At 42.6% G+C, this 20,743-nt stretch overlaps 1 protein-coding gene across 5 annotated transcripts in view; it reads left to right on the top strand.

Annotated features, from left to right (window-relative positions):
• SLC29A2 (solute carrier family 29 member 2) overlaps nucleotides 1-20,743 on the top strand; it is a 55,187-nt gene that overhangs the window by 10,799 nt on the left and 23,645 nt on the right. For 3 of the 5 annotated variants that reach the window (XM_073605239.1, XM_073605240.1, XM_073605238.1), the window contains exons 2-5: nucleotides 3,342-3,425; nucleotides 4,615-4,696; nucleotides 11,779-11,942; nucleotides 14,452-14,591. In XM_073605239.1, coding sequence (XP_073461340.1) covers nucleotides 3,394-3,425; nucleotides 4,615-4,696; nucleotides 11,779-11,942; nucleotides 14,452-14,591 — 418 coding nt within the window. In that variant the 5' untranslated portion in view covers nucleotides 3,342-3,393. Of the gene's footprint in view, nucleotides 1-2,987; nucleotides 3,215-3,341; nucleotides 3,426-4,614; nucleotides 4,697-11,778; nucleotides 11,943-14,451; nucleotides 14,592-20,743 lie in introns of those variants that run through there. The other 2 variants (XM_073605237.1, XM_073605241.1) reach the window with 2 other exon arrangements.

Below are 20,743 nucleotides of genomic sequence, written 5' to 3'. Positions count from 1 at the left end.
CCCACTGACGCACAACAATGGGGCACCATTCCTCCCACTGACGCACAACAATGGGGCACCATTCCTCCCACTGACGCACAACAATGGGGCACCATTCCTCCCAAGGGGCATTTTATTACTCACACTGCTCACAGTCCGCCCCTTTTTCCTGTCACTGTCTGAAGGACAGTAAACAAGCAAGGTTTGGAGCCACCTGCTCTAGAGTATTCTGCTTTACTCCTGACATGACTGCTATATAAAAGGTTATGCTAGGATATGGGCAAAGGAGGTTGGCCAGCACTGACCATAATCGGATGCACCCAGAAGAAGAGAGCTAACGCTGCGTTCATGTGGCTGGATGGATGGTAGTTTGCGAATGTTATTTTGGGAGCTCTCACTTCAGTGCATTAACAGCCACACCAGGAGGAACTTCCATTAACCACTTGCTTACTGGGCACTTAAACCCCCCTCCTATCCAGACCAATTTTCAGCGCTGACGCACTTTGAAAGACAATTGCGTGGTCATACAACACTGTACCCAAATGAAGTATTTATCATTTTTTTTTCCCACAAATAGAGCTTTCTTTTGGTGGTATTTGATCACCTTTTGCGGTTTTTATTTTTTGTTAAAAAAAAGTAAAAAGACCGAATTTAAAAAAAAAAAATAAAAAATTTTGTTATAAAATTTAAAAAAAGGTAAATTTTCTCCTTCTTCATTGATGTACGTTGATGAGGCGGCACTGATGGGCACCGATAGGTGGCAGTGATGCGTGGCAATAATGGGCACTGATAGGCAGCACTGCTAGGTGGCATTGGTGGGCACTGTCAGGTGGCAATGGCAGGTGGCACTGGCAGGGGGTACTGGTGGCACATATGAGGCATTATTGCCTCTTCCTCTTCGGGACCGATGTCCCTTGCTGACAAGCCGGTGATCGGCTCTTTTTTTTTTTCCTTGCGCTGTCAGCGTGAGGAGAAAAAAAACGATCACAGAGCTTTTGTTTTGATCATGTGATCAGCTGTCATTGGCTGACAGCTGATCACATGGTAAGGGGCTGGGACCGGCCCCTTACTCAGATCGGTGATCACCCGAGTCTCAGTGACTCGGTGATCACAGCGCACTCCACGCGCGCCCTATAGGGCGTGTGCACAGGCGAGGCCGTCATATGACGGCCTCCCGGGAATTCAGGTCTGCGTTGTAGCCGTCATTCAGCTATAGCGCGGATGTCAACTGGTTAAAGTACATTGATATTTCATTGATTCTGCCAGCAATTTTGAAATTTGTTGACTGGGTTTCTTTTAGGCTGCATTCACACCTGAGCGTAGCGTCTTTAAGTGGCGCTTTATTTATGAGCGACTGGCGCGGTTTAATACAGCGTTTTTTTTGGCCAATAGAGAAAACTATTATCTGTTGCATCATTTACCAGTATTTATTTTCCATTCCCTTCTATTTTATTACTATTATTATTATTATTAATAATTTTATTTCTATTTTTTTTTTTATTCAGGTAAGGGGTTAGAGTTAAGGTTAGGTTAGGAGTTGGGGTTAGAGTTTTTTTTTTTTTTTTTTTTTTTTTGTTTTTTGGGTGTTAATACTACTACCATTGCTACTAATAATAGAACAAATAAAAATCATAAATAATAAATTCAATAAATGAATACTTAGTAATGATAAAATTAACCAATAACCCTAAAAAAAATAATAAACAAACACTATATAAAAATGGGGTTTTTTTTAGCACTTTTCAATAGTTTGCTTTATTACAAAGTAAACTGTGCGATGTTCCGCAATCGGCGCATCGACACTATCATTCCTGAACCCTAGTTTTTGCATTTTTATTGCACGTGTTGATTTGAACCAGCCCCAAGGCTTTTGTCTCATTTACTGCTTTAAAAATATATATACACTCAGGGCCAGTTCACACCACATGCAGTCCAGTGCCTTTTTTTTTTTTCCATCAAAAATGTATAGAAAGTAAGTTATATGGTTTCCAACGGCATAATTCACACCCTTGCGATCAGTTCCAGGGCTTTCCAGTTCCAGGAAAAAAAAGTAGAACATGCTGCATTTTTCCTGCACTGGATTGTACTGGAAAGCAGTAAAATACACCGGACCCCAGTACAGTTAAAAAAATAAAAAGGAAAAAAAAAAGTCTGGAATGCATGCGGAAACGCATTTAAACTCGAATGCAGAAACACGTCCAGAATGAATCTGGAGTGTGTTTGGTGGCATAAACCAGCCCTCTATAAACATTTCTGCAAGTCTATCCTCCAGTTGTTGTGTGTTAGGCTGGGTTCACACTACTGCAAATTGGATGTGGATTTCTCCACATCCAATTCATATGTCAGGAGATTGTGACCGGCTCTCAATGGAGACGGCTCCCACATCTCTGGAACGAATTGCACAGGAGTCCTGTGTGTCTTCTGGTCTGTTTCAGGTTTGAATTCAGCCAAAAATTCAGACCTGAAATGGTTAATGGGGACACACCAGACCCCTGCTGTGAGCCACTCCTACTGCAGTGTGAACCCAGCCTCAAAGTACAGTGACTAATTCAATTGAGCATTTCTGATTCACTGCTGTATATGAATGAAATTGAATTAGGACGTGTGAAATTATTGTTAGTTTAACCAAGAAAGAGGTTTTTCTTTTTGTCCTCAGGAGTGTGCATAGCTGTGGTTAGTAGGGAACAACAAGGAAATGTAATTTACTAATCAACTTTTACAGTAACAGAGCTTAATTGTTTGCCAGTTAGGCTGTTAAAATGAATTTGTTATGCTGATTACCAAACCAGCAGAATTCCCTGTATTCTCTGAAATATGTTTTTAAAGGATATGAACATTTTACATGTGTGCTTTCCACACTTTGTATCTATTAGCAGATATAATTTGCATTTCTATATTCATGTGCATCTGAGAAATAGTAGCCATTTTCCCACTTTATGAACTCTCTTGTCATGAAAATTGCAGGACACTTACAATTCATGGTTATTGATTTTAAAGCCAGTTGGTGTGTGTGGACAGATGTGTATTGCAGAAGGGGATGGGCCAGGTTGACACCAGAGAGAATTTAGGTAGGGGTTGGGAGTTAACAAAAAGCTATCCACTTTTTTTTGTTAGCAGAATGAGTGTGTGAGGAGAGAGGAACAGTACACTAAAAGGCAGATTTTTAGATGAAATGGGAATCTTTGTCAAGGGAAATACAAAACTGGATTATGGGAGCATCGACAGACACTCGCAGGTTTGTAAGGGAAGAAGGGAGGCGGGGAAGCACACAGGGAGGAGGAGATAGAAACAGTTAGGCCTATTCTTGCTTCCATGGTTTATGAAACATCCACGTGATGGTCTTTCCTCCTCCTACTTGACAGCCTTTCCAGCTTAATAGGCAAGACTCTCCAGCATCCAGGGAACAGAAATCGCATGATGTCTCTTAAAGATGAGCCGCAGGACAAGTAAGTGACTGTTTGTAGCCTGAACTATTGTGCTGCTGTTCACAGCTTCTGTTTCTTCTTTGCTTTTCCTGTATTCTGTGTTTTGTCTTTTAATAACCGTCCCTCTTCTAAGTCTGCTTCTTGATTGTCAGGTTGTCTTTCCCTCCTAGACTGTGTCCCATTCCATATACTGTAACATTCCAGCAGTACATGTCTGCTTTGCATGGCTTGGTTGTGTTACTTAAAAAGAACATGCCATTCCTTTTTCTTGCACCTTCAATTTCATTGGTGCTGCAAACGTCAGTAACCTTTCATGTCACCTTGTTCCACTGAACTGGAAGTGTTGCTTTACTGCTATGTTTTGATGGGAACACTCAGCCCGGAAGCAATCTATTCTGTATTTAAATATTCTATAACTTGGCACTGGTTGGGTGTAGACTAATTTAGATATAGGGAAATGTAACCCTTTCAGTTCATGGGATGTATTTATTTGGTCACCCAAAGTGTTTCCACTTTTCACAAGATTAGGATAACACCTACTTTATACAGTATTGGTTACATGTATTTAGTATCATTGCAGAACTTAAAAATATTTTAACATTGCAGCATGCTATTTTTAAATTTCCTCTTCTGGAAGTTTCAGCACTGTTCAGTTTTACGAATTCTAAACTGGCCATACGTTTATACAATTTTCTTACCCAATTTCCTTTAGATTTACCTTCAACTATGTAGTGCAAGGGGCTGCCTGATTGCATACAAATTGAAAGTGTTTGTTTTAGGTATGACCTCCTTGAAATAAAAATTGTATAATGTATGGCCAGCCTTATTGATTAACTCCTGTGTGTACTGTGCAGACAGATTCTAATTATCAATTGTTAATTAGATGTGAACACTGTCCCAACACAGGGTTAAAGGTTTAGAAGATGACCTTCCTGCATTGTATGTTATTGCGAGGGTGCTCAGGCTGTCCCTAGGATAGTCAGTATAACCATGTGAATTAAACCACTTGAAGCATACCTGGCAATGCTGGCATACTGTAGTTTCAATCGCTGACAAGTTTCATTTTTTTTTTCTACTTCTTGCCTTCTAAATATCTCATATGCAAATAGTTAAATTATTTACAGATTTATTACTTTTCCCTATTCATCTTCACTCCTAAATGGCTCACACAAATGGTTAATAGTTCATTAATTTTTTTTTTCCTACACAGGGCCTACTCAGTCAGGATTATTTGCTTTATCCTGGGGCTTGGAACTCTGTTGCCATGGAACTTCTTTATTACAGCTATTCCAGTGAGTTTACCCCTGTTTATCATGTTTACAAAATGAATCACTGCTAAATGAATTAAATATGCCAGTGTTGGGTTATCTCTGTGTAATGTAAACTGATATATTTTAAGGTTTGAACCTAAAAAGACATTTTAGTTTAATCTGATTTCCAGCCACTGCTGACCACTTTGACAGCTCTCCTGCTTTGCCAGGAGTGAGCACACTTGCCTCAGCAGGTCACACCTTGAGCTGAAATTTAGTATGATAATATGAATTCTCTTAACTTATGAGCATTATTGGAACTAAAATTAAGTAGTTTGAGACAGTTGTACAGTAAACAGTGGTGGTATAAAGGTCTACTGTTTGTTTGGGAGGCATTCCTCTCTGTGCTACATGACAGTGACGGAGAAGGAACTGGGTGGTTTTGGTTTCAACTGGTAGGGTGAATGCTGCCTAAGTCCACTTGTACCAATAAAGAACAATGTGTGATGTTGTATTTACACTGTTTTTCAGGCTAGGTTTAGAGAGATCCACTCTTTCAGGCTGAAGCAATACTGTATGAAGAGAGTGGATCTTTTTAAAACTTGGCTTGAAAAATAAACAAATGACCAGATTTGACATGGTCATAGAGGAAGCCAGGCTGTGGAAACCGGAATTGCACTGACCCACCTGTAACATATGTTTATAAATAAGCCTACACCTAAGATTTAAATAAATAAATAAAAAATTGGTGCATCCCTCCAGTACATGCACACTTCCCCATATATTGTCTGTAAAATTCTGCAAGTACATAAACATACTTTTACTTTTTTTTTTTTTTTTTTTTTTTTTTGTTCTTGCAAGAAACCCAATGAGCTTGTAACTTTCTGTAAACTGTTTGTTCTGCACTGAGATCCAAGACGGCGTTCTCAGCCATGCCCAGTCCACCTTCTCAGAGCAGAAACACACACACACAGCTCCTCCATGGATCCAGTTCAGTAGGTGAGTGTTGTCATACTAGGACAGCAAGTGTCTTACTGACAGGATCAGTGGGTGAAAAGAAGTCTGAAATACCTAATGCAGCCATCGCATCTAAGGACTGACAATTTGCAATGTGTTAAATTTTTGTTTAGAAGCACTTTAAGATTACGTGTCGGTTCCAGCATCGCATATCACACTGATCTATGTGAACTGCTGCGGGTGTCAATAGAAAGTTAATGACGCCCCCCCCCCCCAGATCGGTTCGCATATCGAAATGTGAATTCTGACAGGATTCGGATCGCATGGGTGTGAACATCACAGTGTGGTTACATTGCAGAAGGGCAGCTACTCGGCACTGAACCAGACTGCTGCTATTACTGCAATAGCAGCAACTAGTGCTGTGAACAAGGCTTATGGCCGAAACTAGTCTGCTGCTGACTGTACTCTCTGTGAAGCCTTCAAAATAAATACGCTTGATGTTATGGAGTTGCCGGCTGCTTCTTTTACTCGATGACCGTTTGTCTATTGGTGTGTGGGAGGACACCTCAGCTTGGACACCCTGACTGCAAACTTCCAAAGTAAGACTTTGTTTCTGTTCTCAGCCATGCAATCTTTGATCAAAGCAGCAACTAATACAGTGATTTGCAGCTTACACAGGGATATACAGTATCTCACAAAAGTTAGTACACCCCTCACATTTTTTGTAAATATTTTAGTCTATCTTTTCGTGTGAATGTGACAACACTGAAGAAATTACTTTTTGTTACGATGCAAAGTAGTGAATGTACAGCTTGTATAACAGTGTAAATTTACTGTCCCCTCAAAATAACTCAACACAGCGATTATTGTCTAAATAAATGATCAAGGGGTTAATATGGCACACAATGGATGTAGTCGAGTACATATGGCTAAAGATGGTGGAGGGAAGGGGGTGGGTTGGGGGTTCCTGAGAGGGGGAACTTGGTGGTGGTAGTTAATGTTTCACAACAAGTTCAGGTATTAGTCCATGTAAGGATAAAATGATGCTGAATAAATGGAAGGCAGCCAGTCTATAAAAGCTAGAAGAAGCTCTGGAACAATAAAAAAAGATTGCGCCCTCTAAGTGCAGCATGTATGTTAAAAATATTTATTACAATAGATAAAAACACTCACATTTTGAGTTGCTAAAAACCAGCATATAAAGTAGTTTCAACCGTGTGCTCTCGGGGGATGTGGGTGTCACGGGCCAGTGGGGGGGTTCCTGGGATGTGAGTCCTGTGACTTGGGTCCTGGTAGATGTTCAGGTGGTGCCGAGGGTCCTCAGAGCCTCCGGGCGGCCAGGATGTCGGTCATGGATCCTCCATGGAGCGCCGTGCTGACCTGCGTCTTCACTTCCGGGAGTGGGGTGAGGCGGGCGGTGCTTCGCGTTCGGAGCATGCGTGCTCCTTCATTAGGCTATCCATGACCGACATCCTGGCCGCCCGGAGGCTCTGAGTACCCTCGGCACCACCTGAACAGCTACCAGGACCCAGGTCACAGGACTCACATCCCAGGAACCCCCCCACTGGCCTGTGACACCCACATCCCCCGAGAGCACACAGATGAAACTACTTTATATGCTGATTTTTTGCAACTCAAATGTGAGTGTTTTTATCTATTGTAATAAATATTTTTAACATACATGCTGCACTTAGAGGGCGCCGTCCTTCTTTCTTTTTTAGCGATTATTGTCTAAACTGCTGGCAACAAAAGTGAGTTCACCCCTAAGTGAAAGTGTCCAAATTGGGCCCAATTAGCCATTTTCCTTCCTGGTGTCATGTGACTCGTTTAATGTTACAAGGTCTCAGGTGTGAATGGGGAGCAGGTGTGTTAAATTTGGTGTTTTCACTCGCTTACTGGTCACTGGAAGTTCAACATGGCACCTCCATGGCAAAGAACTCTCTCTGAGGATCTGAAAAAAAAAATTGTTGCTCTTCGTAAAGATGACCTAGGCTATAAGAAGATTGCCAAGACCCTGAAACACAATGGCCAAAACCATACAGCGGTATAACAGGAAAGGTTCCACTCAAAACTGGCCTCACCATGGTTGACCAAAAAAGTAGAGTGCACGTGCTCAACGTCATATCCCGAGGTTGTCTTTGGGAAATGGACACATGAGTGCTGCCAGCATTGCTGCAGCGGTTGAAGGGGTGGGGGGTCAGTGCTCAGGCCATACGCCGCACACTGCATTAAATTGGTCTGCATGGCTGTCATCCCTGAAGGAAGCCTTATCTAAAGATGACACACAAGAGAGCCCGCAAACTGTTTGCTGAAGACAAGCAGACTAAGAACATGGATTACTGGAACCATGTCCTGTGGTCTGAGGAGACCAAGGTAAACCTATTTGGTTCAGATGGTGTCAAGTTTGTGTGTGGTGGCAACCAGGTGAGGAGTACAAAGACAAGTGTGTCTTGCCTGCAGCCAAGCATGGTGGTGGGAGTGTCATAGTCTGGGGCTGCATGAGTGCTGCTGGCACTGGGGAGCTACAGTTCATTGAGGGAACCATGAATGCCGCCAACATGTACTGTGACATACTGAAGCAGAGCATGATCCCCTCCCTTTGGAGACTGGGCCGCAGGGCAGTATTTCAACATAATGACCCCAAACACACCTCCAAGACCACCACTGCCTTGCTAAAGAAGCTGAGGGCATCTGGCCAAGCATGTCAAGAAGGTGATGGAATGGCCAAGCATGTTTCCAGGCCTAAACCCATTAAGCATCTGTGGGGCATCCTCAAACAGAAGGTGGAGGAGCACAATGTCTCTAACATCCACCAGCTCTGTGATGTTATCGTGGAAGAAGTCTTCAGTGGCAACCTGTGAAGCTCGGGTTAAGGCAGTGCTGGGAAATAATGGTTGCCACACACAATATTGACGCTTTGGGCCCAATTTGTTCATTTTCACTTAGGGGTGTACTCACTTTTGTTGCCAGCGGTTTAGACATTAATGGCTTGGTGTTGAGTTATTTTGAGGGGACAGCAAATTTACACTGTTATACAAGCTGTACACTCACTACTTTACATTGTAGCAAAGTGTAATTTCTTCAGTGTTGTCACATGAAAAGATATAATAAAATATATCTACAAAAATGTGAGGGGTGTACTCGCTTTTCTGAGATGGTGTGTGTGTGTGTGATATATATTTTTGATCCCCTGCTGATTTTGTATGTTTGCCCACTGACAAAGGAATGATCAGTCTATAATTTTAATGGTAGGTTTATTTTAACAGTGAGGCAGAATAGCAACAGAAATATCCAGAAAAACGCATTTGAAAAAAGTTTTATAACTTGATTTGCATTTTAATGAGTGATCTCCTATCAATCAGCAATATTTCTGGCCCCCAGGTGTCTTCTATAGGTAATGAGCTGAGATTAGGATGCTATTGCTGGCAATGGCACCGTCCGCAAAGTCGGCGCTGCACCAATTCCCAAAAGTAGTTCCTGTACTACTTTTGGCAACTTCAGGGGGGCGATTTGTATAGACATCTGTGAAGGAACCCACACAGATGTCTGTCAAATCGCTCCCCAAAGTCGGACTGCATTGCCGGGTTGAAGTCTAACCCCTCGCAGCAATGTGAACCTAGGCTTAAAGGGAGTGCTCCTAATCTCAGCTTGTTACCTGTATAAAATACACCTGTCCACAGAAGCAGTCAATCAACCAGATTCCAATCTCTCCACCATGACCAAAGAGCTGTCCAAGGATGTCAGGGACGAGATTGTAGACCTACACAAGGCTTGAATGGGCTACAAGACCATCACCAAGCAGCTTGGTGAGAGGGTGACAACAGTTGGTGCGGTTATTCAGAAATGGAAGAAACGCTAAATAACTGTCAATCTCCCTCAGTCTGGGGCTCCATGCAAGATCTCACTTTGTGTAGTTTCAATGATCATAGGAACTGTGAGGAATCGGCCCAAAGATCTCAAGGCAGCTGGGACCATAGTCACGAAGAAAACAATTGGTAACCCACTACGCTGTGAAGGACAAATCCTGCAGCGCCCGCAAGGTCCCCTTGCTCAAGAAAGCACATGTGCAGGCCCGTCTGAAGTTTGCTAATTAACATCTGAATGATTCAGAGGAGAACTGGGTGAAAGTATTGTGGTCAGATGAGACCAAAAGCAAGCTTTTTGGCATCAACTCACCGTGTTTGGAGGAGGGAGGAATTCTGCCTATGACTCCAAGAACACCATACCCACTGTCAAACATGGAGGTGGAAACATTATGCTTTTGGGGTATTTTTCTGCTAAGAGGACAAGACAACTTCACCGCATCAAAGGGACGATGGACAGGGCCATGTACTGTCAAATCTTTGGTGAGAACCTCCTTCCCTCAGCCAGGGCATTGAAAATGGGTCGTGGATGGGTATTCCAGCATGACAATGACCCAAAACACATGGCCAAGGCAACAAAGGAGTGGCTCAAGAAGAATAACATTAAGGTCCTGGAGTGGCCTAGCCTGTCTCCAGACCTTAAACCCATAGAAATTATGTGGAGGGAGCTGAAGGCTCAAGTTACCAAACGTCAGCCTCAAAACCTTAGTATTGGGTTTTTGTTTTTTTTTCTAACCCATCATACTTATCTAGGTGGATGCAGAATCTGTCCCTGCCGCCTCTGCACACTGAGATCCGAGCCATCCAACACTGCCGATGGTTCAGTTCTCTCAGCTCTCCCCGAGCAGAGAGCTGCTGCCTGTCTACCCCCCCCCACCCCCACCCCTGCACGCTCATTGGAGCACCGAGCTGTTGAGGGGCGGGGAGCAGCTAGCTGTGAGGCTGAGACAGGCATCAGTCCAGGCACCTGGCAGATCCAGTCTTTGTCGTGATGACAAAGTGGACTGATTCCAGTGATGTCAGCAGAGAGCGGACTTCAGACCGCTCTCTGGTGAAAACAAATTGCACTCCTGTGACCCATAGGAGAAGCACAACCTAATGAGCTTGGGCTGTACTTCTCATTTAATGACTTGGAGAGGATCTGCAGAGAGGAGTGGGACAAAATCCCTCCTGAGATGTTTACATACCTGGTGGCCAACTACAAGAAACGTCTGACCTCTGTGATTGCCAACAAGGGTTTTGCCACTAAGTCATGTTTTGTGAAGGGGTCAAATACTTACAGTGAAACCTCGGATTACGAGCATACTCCGTTCCAGGAGTATGCTCGTAATCCAAAGTACTCACATATCAAAGCGAGTTTTCCCATTTGAAGTCAATGAAAACGAAAATAATTTGTTCTGCGTTGACTTCAATGGGATGCAATACCGCATGCGGCCAGAGGCGGGGGAGCCGGAGAGCCTCAAACGGCCAAAAAGGCCCGAGGACACTTCGGCGGACCTTGGCAAACTTCGTAAAGACTTCCTACCCGAGATTTGCCATGGTCAGACGTGCTGTACTCGGGCCTTTCCATGCATTTCCGAGTGTGACGTTCGGCTCTGCTCGCCTCCGGCGCCCCCCCACCTCAGGCCAAAAGCGGCGCTGCACACCACTTTGGCCTGAATCGTGCTCGTTTTGCGAGACAACACTCGCAAACCGAGTTACGATTTTTAAAAATACAGTGCTCGTTACTCTCAATCAGAGGTTCCACTGTATTTCACTCATTAATATGCAAATCAATGTATAACTTTTTTGAAATGCGTTTTTCTGGATATTTTTTGTTCTGTGTCACTGCTAAAATAAACCTAGGGTACCATTTAAAATTTATAGACTGATCCTTTTTTTTTTTTTTTTTTTTTTTTTTTTTTGTCAGTGGGTAAAATCAGCAGGGGATCAAATACTTTTTTTTCCCCTCTTGCTCTGTGTGTGTGTGTGTGTGTGTGTGTGTGTGTGTGTGTGTGTATGTAATGTATAATTTTTTTTTTTTAAACAGTTTGTCACTTTCAGCTTTAATGTGGGTACTACAGAAATTAAAAAAAAAAAAAAAAAGTTCACTGCCTCTATGTATTGTCTTTTTTCATTTATAAGTTTCTTCCAGATGTTGCTGTGCACAAATGCAGTGTAATCAAGAAATAAGTAATATAATATAGCCAAAAATGATACGTTAAACTGGTCTTGCACATTACATTCTAATTGTATTTTCAAATGTTTGCCGACACATAAAATGGGTAAATCGATTAGTTTAATGGCATGTATTTCTTGTCTCAGTATTTCCATAGCCGCCTGTATGGGAATGTCTCTGTGAATGGTAATATGTCGGATTCAGAACACACGAGTGGGAAGGATGAATTAAATTTTAATAACTGGATGAGCCTCCTAGCACAGCTGCCTCTACTGCTTTGTACACTCCTCAACTCATTCATTTATCAATGGTGAGATGCATACTGTATCAATATTTATATGCTGCAATCACTGGGATTAAGTCGTTTTATGAGTATGCCAATATGTGACCAGTCAGCAGTATTTTATAGAAAGGCATGTAATTTAGGAAATTGGACATCATAACCAAGGTAAGAGTATTTTTTAGGATGGTCACCTGTTTACTGTTTCAGTGAAAAGCTAAAACTTAATTTGGAAGCCTTGTAGGCTTGTATTTTTCTAATAAAGAGGCTTTTATAAAGGAGCCATTGATATTAATGATGAATGCTGGGACTTGTAAAGCACAAGAGTCCTTGTGTGCTTGACGCTCTACAGGAGCCTGAACAGTCAGTGATCATGTAAGTGGCTACCATTTAATGTAACTAAAGACAAAACTTTTTTTTTTTTCATTTTGGTTAGAGTAAGGAAGGGTTAGGCCCCTGTCAGTTTCTTTTTGCCATCATTGTCCCTTTTTTGGGGGGGGGGCGGATTTTCCTTCACTTCCTGGTTCATAGTCAAAACAGGATGTGAGAGGAAATCCCTCCAAAGTGAGGGAATCCTGGGGTGTCCCTTCTATTACTGTTCTGGTGTCAACCCAAACGTTGAGATGTTTCTTTATTTTCAATGATAATGGTAAACAGGACAAATGGAGAGGCTGGATCTCCTTAATGGGGATGCAGACTGCAATAAAAACTGACAGGGGTTCTAATTCCTCTCCACTTTATCCTAAATGAACAAAAAGTCTTTAGTTATACTTTTTATTATCCAGACCATAGCACAATTTTGGTTTATGTGAAAAAATTGGTATAACATTTATCATTACAACATTGTTTTTTTAAAACAAAGGGGTATTTGTCCTTTAACCACAGTACATTTTGCTCTTGACATGCACAAATGCCAGATACAGACTTCATAGTTTTGCTATAAGTTTGTTTATGGTGGTGAACCAGAATCGGTAAAGTTTTTAGGTTTGATTATGTAAACTGAAATAGGTAGCTAGCCTCCAATGTGTTTCATATTAAAACCCTTGCAGTGTAAGCATTATGTAAGTGTTACACTTACAGGTATTCATAAAGAGATCATGGTAACAGTACCTTCATCTTCCTTTCTCCCCAGTGAGCAGATGCCACCTTTTTGCTTGGGCATCATTCAAGGTCAGCTTTTACTTCCAAAGATGATGACACAGTCAGGTTAACATTGATGGATAAGGACTGTAGTTCTGTTTTTGGCTGTATGTACATAATTCACACAGCTCTGCCTCTTACTGGAGGCTCTAACTTTGTAATCTAACAAAAAATAACAGTGTTGCAATAGTCTCAGTGGGTAAGCGCTGAGAAGAGAATGAGGAAATGCTTCCCACTGCCTTTAAGAGACTGGTAATGGCATATGGTCAAACACGTGCTTACTCTGTACAAGACTTAAATACGCTTTGCCTTTTACATAACTACATAAACTTAGAAGATCACATCTGCAAAAGGCATTATCCACATTCAATTTGATAAAGAAAACACTTCTAAAAAGTTTGTATGCCTCAAGCCACTAATGGGAAAGAAGTGGAATACAGTATTAAAATGTGGTTTAGCTAATACAGGTAGAGCCCTATAGCAGATGCACCTATTCAATGACCTACATTTTCACTCCTGCTGAGACATAATGCCAGCTGGAGATGAGCCAAAAACATTTTTCTTGAGGAATTCAAAATTTCTGTCTGAATATGTGCGTTTGGAATTTTATCCTTTTTTTGAAGAATTTTTGCAATTCCTCATCATTCTTATTTAATGAGTTGTTCAAGTGTCTATACAGACTGAGTGAGTCTGCATGTGAACATTTTAAGACCAGTTTATACCATAGAAACGCAGTCCGAATGCTTTTCTGCATGCGCCCTTTTGGTGTGTTTTTGATGCAGCCCAGTGCATTGCCCCCCCCTCCTTATTTTATGTTAAGAAAAAAAAAAAAGACGTGCGTTCCAGTGCATTTTTGATGCATTTTACCATGTTCCACTACAGTCCAGTGCAGAAAATGCAGCATGTTCTACTTTTTATTTATTTTATTTTATTTTTCTGGAATACACTATGCCATTGAAAACCATATAATCTACTTTCCATGTGTTTTTGATGCAGGAAAAAAACGCACTGGACTGCCTGTGGTGTGAACGGGACTTTAGACAAATTGAAAATTCACTGTAAGGACTCTTGCACACGGGCTGCCTGACCTCATTCAGGGTAATGCCTGGCGTATTTCAGCAGTCCAGGTACAAATGCTGGTACACTGTACTGGTGTTTCCAATAGCACTCGTATACAAGAGGACAGCGGTACACAGCCCTTCATGTTAATGACGGATTGTATTCTGTACTTGGGCTGCCAGGGTGGAGGTAATACGCCAAGCATTACATTAAGGCATGTAGGCAGCCTGTTGGCAGGAGCCTCTAAGATGAGAATCACCCGATTCTCAGATCAGTTTGCCAACCTGCCAATGCTTTGTGTATAGCTGAACTTTTTATATACTGTCTTCTTCTCTCCCAGTATTTCTGAAAGGATTCGCATAGCAGGCAGCATGTTGGCTATCTTGTCTCTCTTTATCTTCACTGCTGTTTTGGTAAAAGTTGTGATGGCAGCGCAGACCTTCTTCAGTTTGACCCTGGCCACTATTTGGTTTATCAATGGTAATTTTTTTTTCTCCTTCTGTGTGTGTGTAGATAGATATAGATATTGTGTGTGTGTGTGTGTGTGTGTGTGTGTGTGTGCAGCGCTATTGATCTATCATGTGAAATATATATATCCAGTGATATCAAATTATGTTCAAATCAAGCTATATAATAATGTGTTCAATTAGCATTCATATGCAAAAACATTTCTGCGTTTGAATTATTGTGACTTCTCAATTCAGATGTCATCCACCGCTGTGTTTATCATATCTTCAACAGATATTATGTGCATACCTTCACCAGCCGTTATAACTGCTCACCTCATAAATGAGTCAGGAAAACTCAAACAATTCCTTTCAGCTATGGTCTCCTCTCTTCCACATCTGACCAGCTACTCTGTATCCATTTTCCAATCAGTAGCCTCCCAGGGGTATCGCAAGGAAGATCTCCCACATACACTGCCCCACTGCTTCTCTCCTTCCTCCACATCACACCATAGAGGATACATAGTGCTCTGTTTGCAACATTTATTAAAATGCCCCAATTAAAAAAACTTACAAGATATTCAATTAACCACTTCAGCCCCGGAAGGATTTACCCCCTTCCTGACCAGAGCACTTTTTACAATTTGGCACTGCGTCGCTTTAACTGCTAATTGCACGGTCATGCAATGCTGTACCCAAACAAAATTTGCGTCCTTTTCTTCCCACAAATAGAGCTTTCTTTTGATGTTATTTGATCACCTCTGCGGTTTTTATTTTTTGCGCTATAAACGGAAAAAGACCGAAAATTTTGAGGAAAAAAATGACATTTTCTACTTTTTTGTTATAAAAAAAATCCAATAAACTCAATTTTAGTCATACATTTAGGCCAAAATGTATTCGGCCACATGTCTTTGGTAAAAAAAAAATGTCAATAAGCGTATATTTATTGGTTTGCGCAAAAGTTATAGCGTCTACAAACTAAGGTACATTTTCTGTAATTTACACAGCTTTTAGTTTGTCATTTCTTGAGGTGCTAAAATGGCAGGGCAGTACAAACCCCCCCCCCCAAATGACCCCATTTTGGAAAGTAGACACCCCAAGGAAATTGCTAAGAGGCATGTTGAGCCCATTGAATATTAATTTTTTTTACCCCAAGAGATTGAATAATGACAAAAAAAAAAAATTACAAAAAGTTGTCACTAAATGATATATTGCTCACAGGCCATGGGCATATGTGGAATTGCACCCCAAAATACATTCAGCTGCTTCTCCTGAGTACGGGGACTTTTTGGGAGCCTAATCGCGTACGGGACCCCGAAAACCCCATTTTGGAAAGTAGACACCCCAAGATATTTGCTGAGAGGCATGGTGAGTATTTTGCAGCTCTCATTTGTTTTTGAAAATGAAGAAAGACAAGAAGAAAAAAAATTTTTTTTTTTTTCAATTTTCAAAACTTTGTGACAAAAAGTGAGGTCTGCAAAATACTCACTATACCTCTCAGCAAATAGCTTGGGGTGTCTACTTTCCAAAATAGGGTCATTTGGGGGGGTTTTGTGCCACCTGGGCATTCCATGGCCTCCGAAACTGTGATAGGCAGTGAAGAGTGAAATCAAAAATTTACGCCCTTAGAAAGCCTGAAGGCGGTGCTTGGTTTTCGGGGTCCCGTGCGCGGCTAGGCTCCCAAAAAGTCTCACACATGTGGTATCCCCGTACTCGGGAGAAGCAACAGAAAGTATTTTGGGGTGTAATTTCACATATTCCCATGGCATGTTTGAGCAATATATCATTTAGTGACAACTTTGTGCAAAAAAAAAAAAAATTTGTCTTTTTCCCGCAACTTGTGTCACAATATAAAATATTCCATGGACTCGACATGCCTCTCAGCAAATAGCTGTTTGCATTTGGGGGGATTTTGAACTGTCCTGGCATTTTATGCACAACATTTAGAAGCTTATGTCACACATCACCCACTCTTCTAACCACTTAGAACAAAGATAAAGCCCTTTCTGACACTTTTTGTTTACATGAAAAAATTATTTTTTTTGCAAGAAAATTACTTTGAACCCCCAAACGTTATATATTTTTTTTTAAAGCAAATGCCCTACAGATTAAAATGGTGGGTGTTTCATTTTTTTTTTCACACTGTATTTGCGCAGCGATTTGTCAAACGCATTTTTTGGGGAAAAAACACACTTTTTTAAATTTTAATGTACTAAAACACACTATATTGCCCAAATGTTTGATGAAATAAAAAAGATGATCTTAGGCCGAGTACATGGATACCAAACATGACATGCTTTAAAATTGCGCACAAACGTGCAGTGGCAACAAAATAAATACATTTTTAAAAGCCTTTACAGGTTACCACTTTAGATTTACAGAGGAGGTCTACTGCTAAAATTACTACCCTCGATCTGACCTTCGCGGTGATACCTCACATGCATTGTGCAATTGCTGTTTACATTTGACGCCAGACCGACGCTTGCGTTCGCCTTTGCGCGAGAGCAGGGGGGGACAGGGGTGCTTTTTTTTATCTTATTTTTAAACTGTTCCTTTCATTTTTGTTTTTTAATCATTTTTATTGTTATCTCAGGGAATGTAAATATCCCCTATGATAGAAATAGGTAGTGACAGGTACTTTTTTTTTTTTTTTTTTTTTTTTTAATTGGGGTCTATTAGACCCTAGATCTCTCCTCTGCCCTCAAAGCATCTGACCACACCAAGATCAGTGTGATAAAATGCTTTCCCAATTTCCCAATGGCGCTGTTTACATCCGGCGAAATCTAAGTCATGAAATGCTCGTAGCTTCCGGTTTCTTAGGCCATAGAGATGTTTGGAGCCACTCTGGTCTCTGATTAGCTCTATGGTCAGCTGGCTGAATCACCGGCTGCATTCTCAGGTTCCCTGTTGAGACAAGAGAGCCAGAGAAAAACACGGAAGACGGTGGGGGGGGGGGGGGGGGGGGGGCATTCCCTCCCACTGCTTGTAAAAGCAGTCTAGAGGCTAATTAGCCGATAGGCTTGCTTTTACATGAAAGCCGACCGCTGGCTGAAAAGAATGATACCTAAACCTGCAGGCATCATTCTGGTTTAACCACTTAGTCGTGAATTGTGTACCTGAAGACAAAAAATGGTTAACAATAAAACACAGTAAACGGTAAAGTATAAAAAATTGCGTACCTGAAAAGCAAACATGATAAAACATAATAATAATAAAACATTGCGGAATAGAATACAGTGAAAAAGAGCAGAACAATAGAGAGAGAACAATAAAACGACAACTAATTTTTTTTTTTTTTTTTTTTTTTTTACTTTTTTTTTGGAACTGTAACCGGTTCTAGGTTTGGGTCTCTCAAAATGCGATGGCATCTTGGGAGACCCTGTGAAAGTGTGCCTAGTCTGTGCAGTGCTGTACCCTACGCTAATACTCAACTAGTGCATGGTAGCGTTCAAAACATTCACCAGTGCAAAGACCAGGATTGTCAGGACAGAAGGGACAATAATAGCGGGTGTCACGCCTATATCCGCGCTTGCTGCAGACATGACATCTTTTTTGGGGGGTTCGTTGGGTAGGGGTACTCGGGAGGACATAAAAATGCCTCTCATGCAGCCGACTGCATTTGGTTGGGGATGTGAATAGGGGGAAGTACGGGTGCTGCCGAAGTGGTGGGTTCCCAATTAGGATTGGCGAATGCAGCAGGAAGGGCATTATGGGCACGACGGGCCTGTGTTTGTCTTCTTCTTGGTGGCAGCGGGACACTACTTGTGCTTGCCACCTCACCAGCTTGAACTGCACTTATGGGACTCGCCACGTCACCAAGTGTTACTACAGTGCTGGTTTGACTATGACCGGGGTGTACTAGGCCACTGGTGCTTGCCAGTTCACCAAAATGCTACCAAAAAAACTGTTCGCGATCGCAGGGATCAGTCCTGACTCTGCGAACGCTGCAGTTATGTGTTTAGTGTTTTGTAAGTGTCAGTGATCGATCGATACTGCACTTGGGGGGGCTGGGCGGAGGGGCAAAATGCAGGTGCTAGCAGGTATCTGGGCTGATCCCGCTAGCAATGTGTTTTTGGGAACCCTAAACTGCTGGGGGCGCTAGTATAGATCTAATCGGATCAGATATTGATCCCTTCAGATACCATACCACTAAGGGAGGTGTACGGTGCGTGCACGGGGGGTTAGCGGTACTGGCGCTAAAATGACGCTGCTTGGGGCTAGTGCTTGCCAGTTCACCAAAACGCTACCAAAAAAACTGTTAGCGATCGCAGGGATCAGGCCCGACTCTGCGAATGCTGCAGTTACCGTTTAGTGTTTTGTAAGTGACAGTGATCGATCGATACTGCACTTGGGTGGGCTGGGATGGGCCAGACGGAGGGGCAAAACGCAGGTGCTAGCAGGTATCTGGGCTGATCCCGCTAACACTGCGTTTTTGGGAACCCTAAACTGCTGGGGACGCTAGTATAGATCTGATCAGATATTGATCCGTTCAGACACTATACCACTAAGGGAGGCGTATGTTGCATGCGTGGGTGTTAGCGGTACTGGCGCTAATCTGACGCTGCCTGGGGCGACGCATATCACCGCCGGGCGATCAGGGGGCTAAACCTTTATTCGGTAATAAACGGCGGGTGCCCTGACACTATAAAAAATAAACGAACTAACCAGCGTCACCCGTAACGGTTATACGGTGATCACTGGTGAAAGGGTTAACTAGGGGGCAATCAAGGGGTTAAAACATTTGTTAGGTAGTATATGGGGGTCCCTGACGCTATAAAACGCTGACGGCGAACCTAAATATTTACCTCCCTAACTAGCGTCACCAGTGACGCTAATACAGCGATCAGAAAAATAATTGCTTAGTGACACTGGCGACGGGGGGTGATCAAGAGGTTAAAACGTTGTTAGGGGGGTACCCTAGACCTAAAGGGGGCTAACACTAACTGCCCTACCACACTAACTGTCACAAACTGACAACAATGGCAGTAATCAGAGAAAAAAAAAAAAAACTGCTTGGTGTCAGTGTGAGGGGGGGGGGGGGTGATCGGGGGTGTAATGTGTGCCTGGCATGTTCTACTGAGTGTGTAGTGTTTGTGCACTCACATCGATGTCTTCTCTCCTCGGCGCCGGAACGGAAAATACCGAGCCGAGGAGAGATGACATAATTTCCTTTGCTGCTGTTTAGCATACAGCAGCAGAGGAAGAAGCTGATTGGCTGGGAGCGATCGTGAGGGGGGGGCACGAATGGATGGTCTCCCCTTCGCTTCTCATCGCTCCCAGACACAAGCCGACCGCCTCGGGCGGGGAGGTCCGATCAGACCCCCCGCCCGCGGGAGGCAGATCACGTACAGGTACGTGATTCTGCCTGCCAGTGCCATTCTGCTGACGTATATCAGCGTGAGGCGGTCGGCAAGTGGTTAAAACCAGCTCTGTACAATACAAATGCGTCCGCCTGCTCACCACTGTGGCTGCGTGATGTCACAGGCTCTGCTCCTCCCCTCTACACGCGTATTGCCCTCTGATTGGGCTTTCTCAATAGAAGCTTATATATACAAATCTATTGCGAAAGCTCATTTGCATGAAATTATTGCACGAATGTGGAGCCATATCCTATGAGGAACACCGAGTAATAACACTGGTGTGGAGGAAGGAGAAAAGCAGTGGGGCAGTGTATGTGGGAGATCTTCCTTGTGATCCCCCTGGGAGGTTACTGATTGTAAAGTGGATACAGAGTAGCTGGTCGGATGTGGAAGAGAGGAGACCATAGCTGAAAGGAATTGTTTTTGCGTCTTCCTGACTCATGTATGAGGTGAACAGGTATAACGGCTGGTGAAGGTATGCACATATTATCCGCTGAAGACACAATGAACACAGTGGTGAATTGAAATCACAATAATTCAAGGCCGAAAAGTTTCTGCATATCAATGCTAATAGAACACCTTATGCCTCGTTTCCACTGAGCGGATCGGTTCGGGTTGGTACAGTTTGAATGGCCTAGAATGGTCAATTCTATTCTGGTGAGCGTTTCCACTGCAAGTGGGACCACAAGGGGCCATACAGGGTTTAGAAAAAATGCCTCAGCATAGCAGAGCAGAGGGTTTTCTGTCAGCCAATCAGTGGAATGTATCGTAGCTCTGCCCTAACCGAACCGTTCCATTTTCTATGGCCCCACATCTGAAGCAGGAC

This window comes from Aquarana catesbeiana, linkage group LG11 (assembly GCF_042186555.1).
Source record: "Aquarana catesbeiana isolate 2022-GZ linkage group LG11, ASM4218655v1, whole genome shotgun sequence".
NCBI lineage: Eukaryota > Metazoa > Chordata > Amphibia > Anura > Ranidae > Aquarana > Aquarana catesbeiana.
This window is presented reverse-complemented; position numbering and strand designations above follow the sequence as displayed.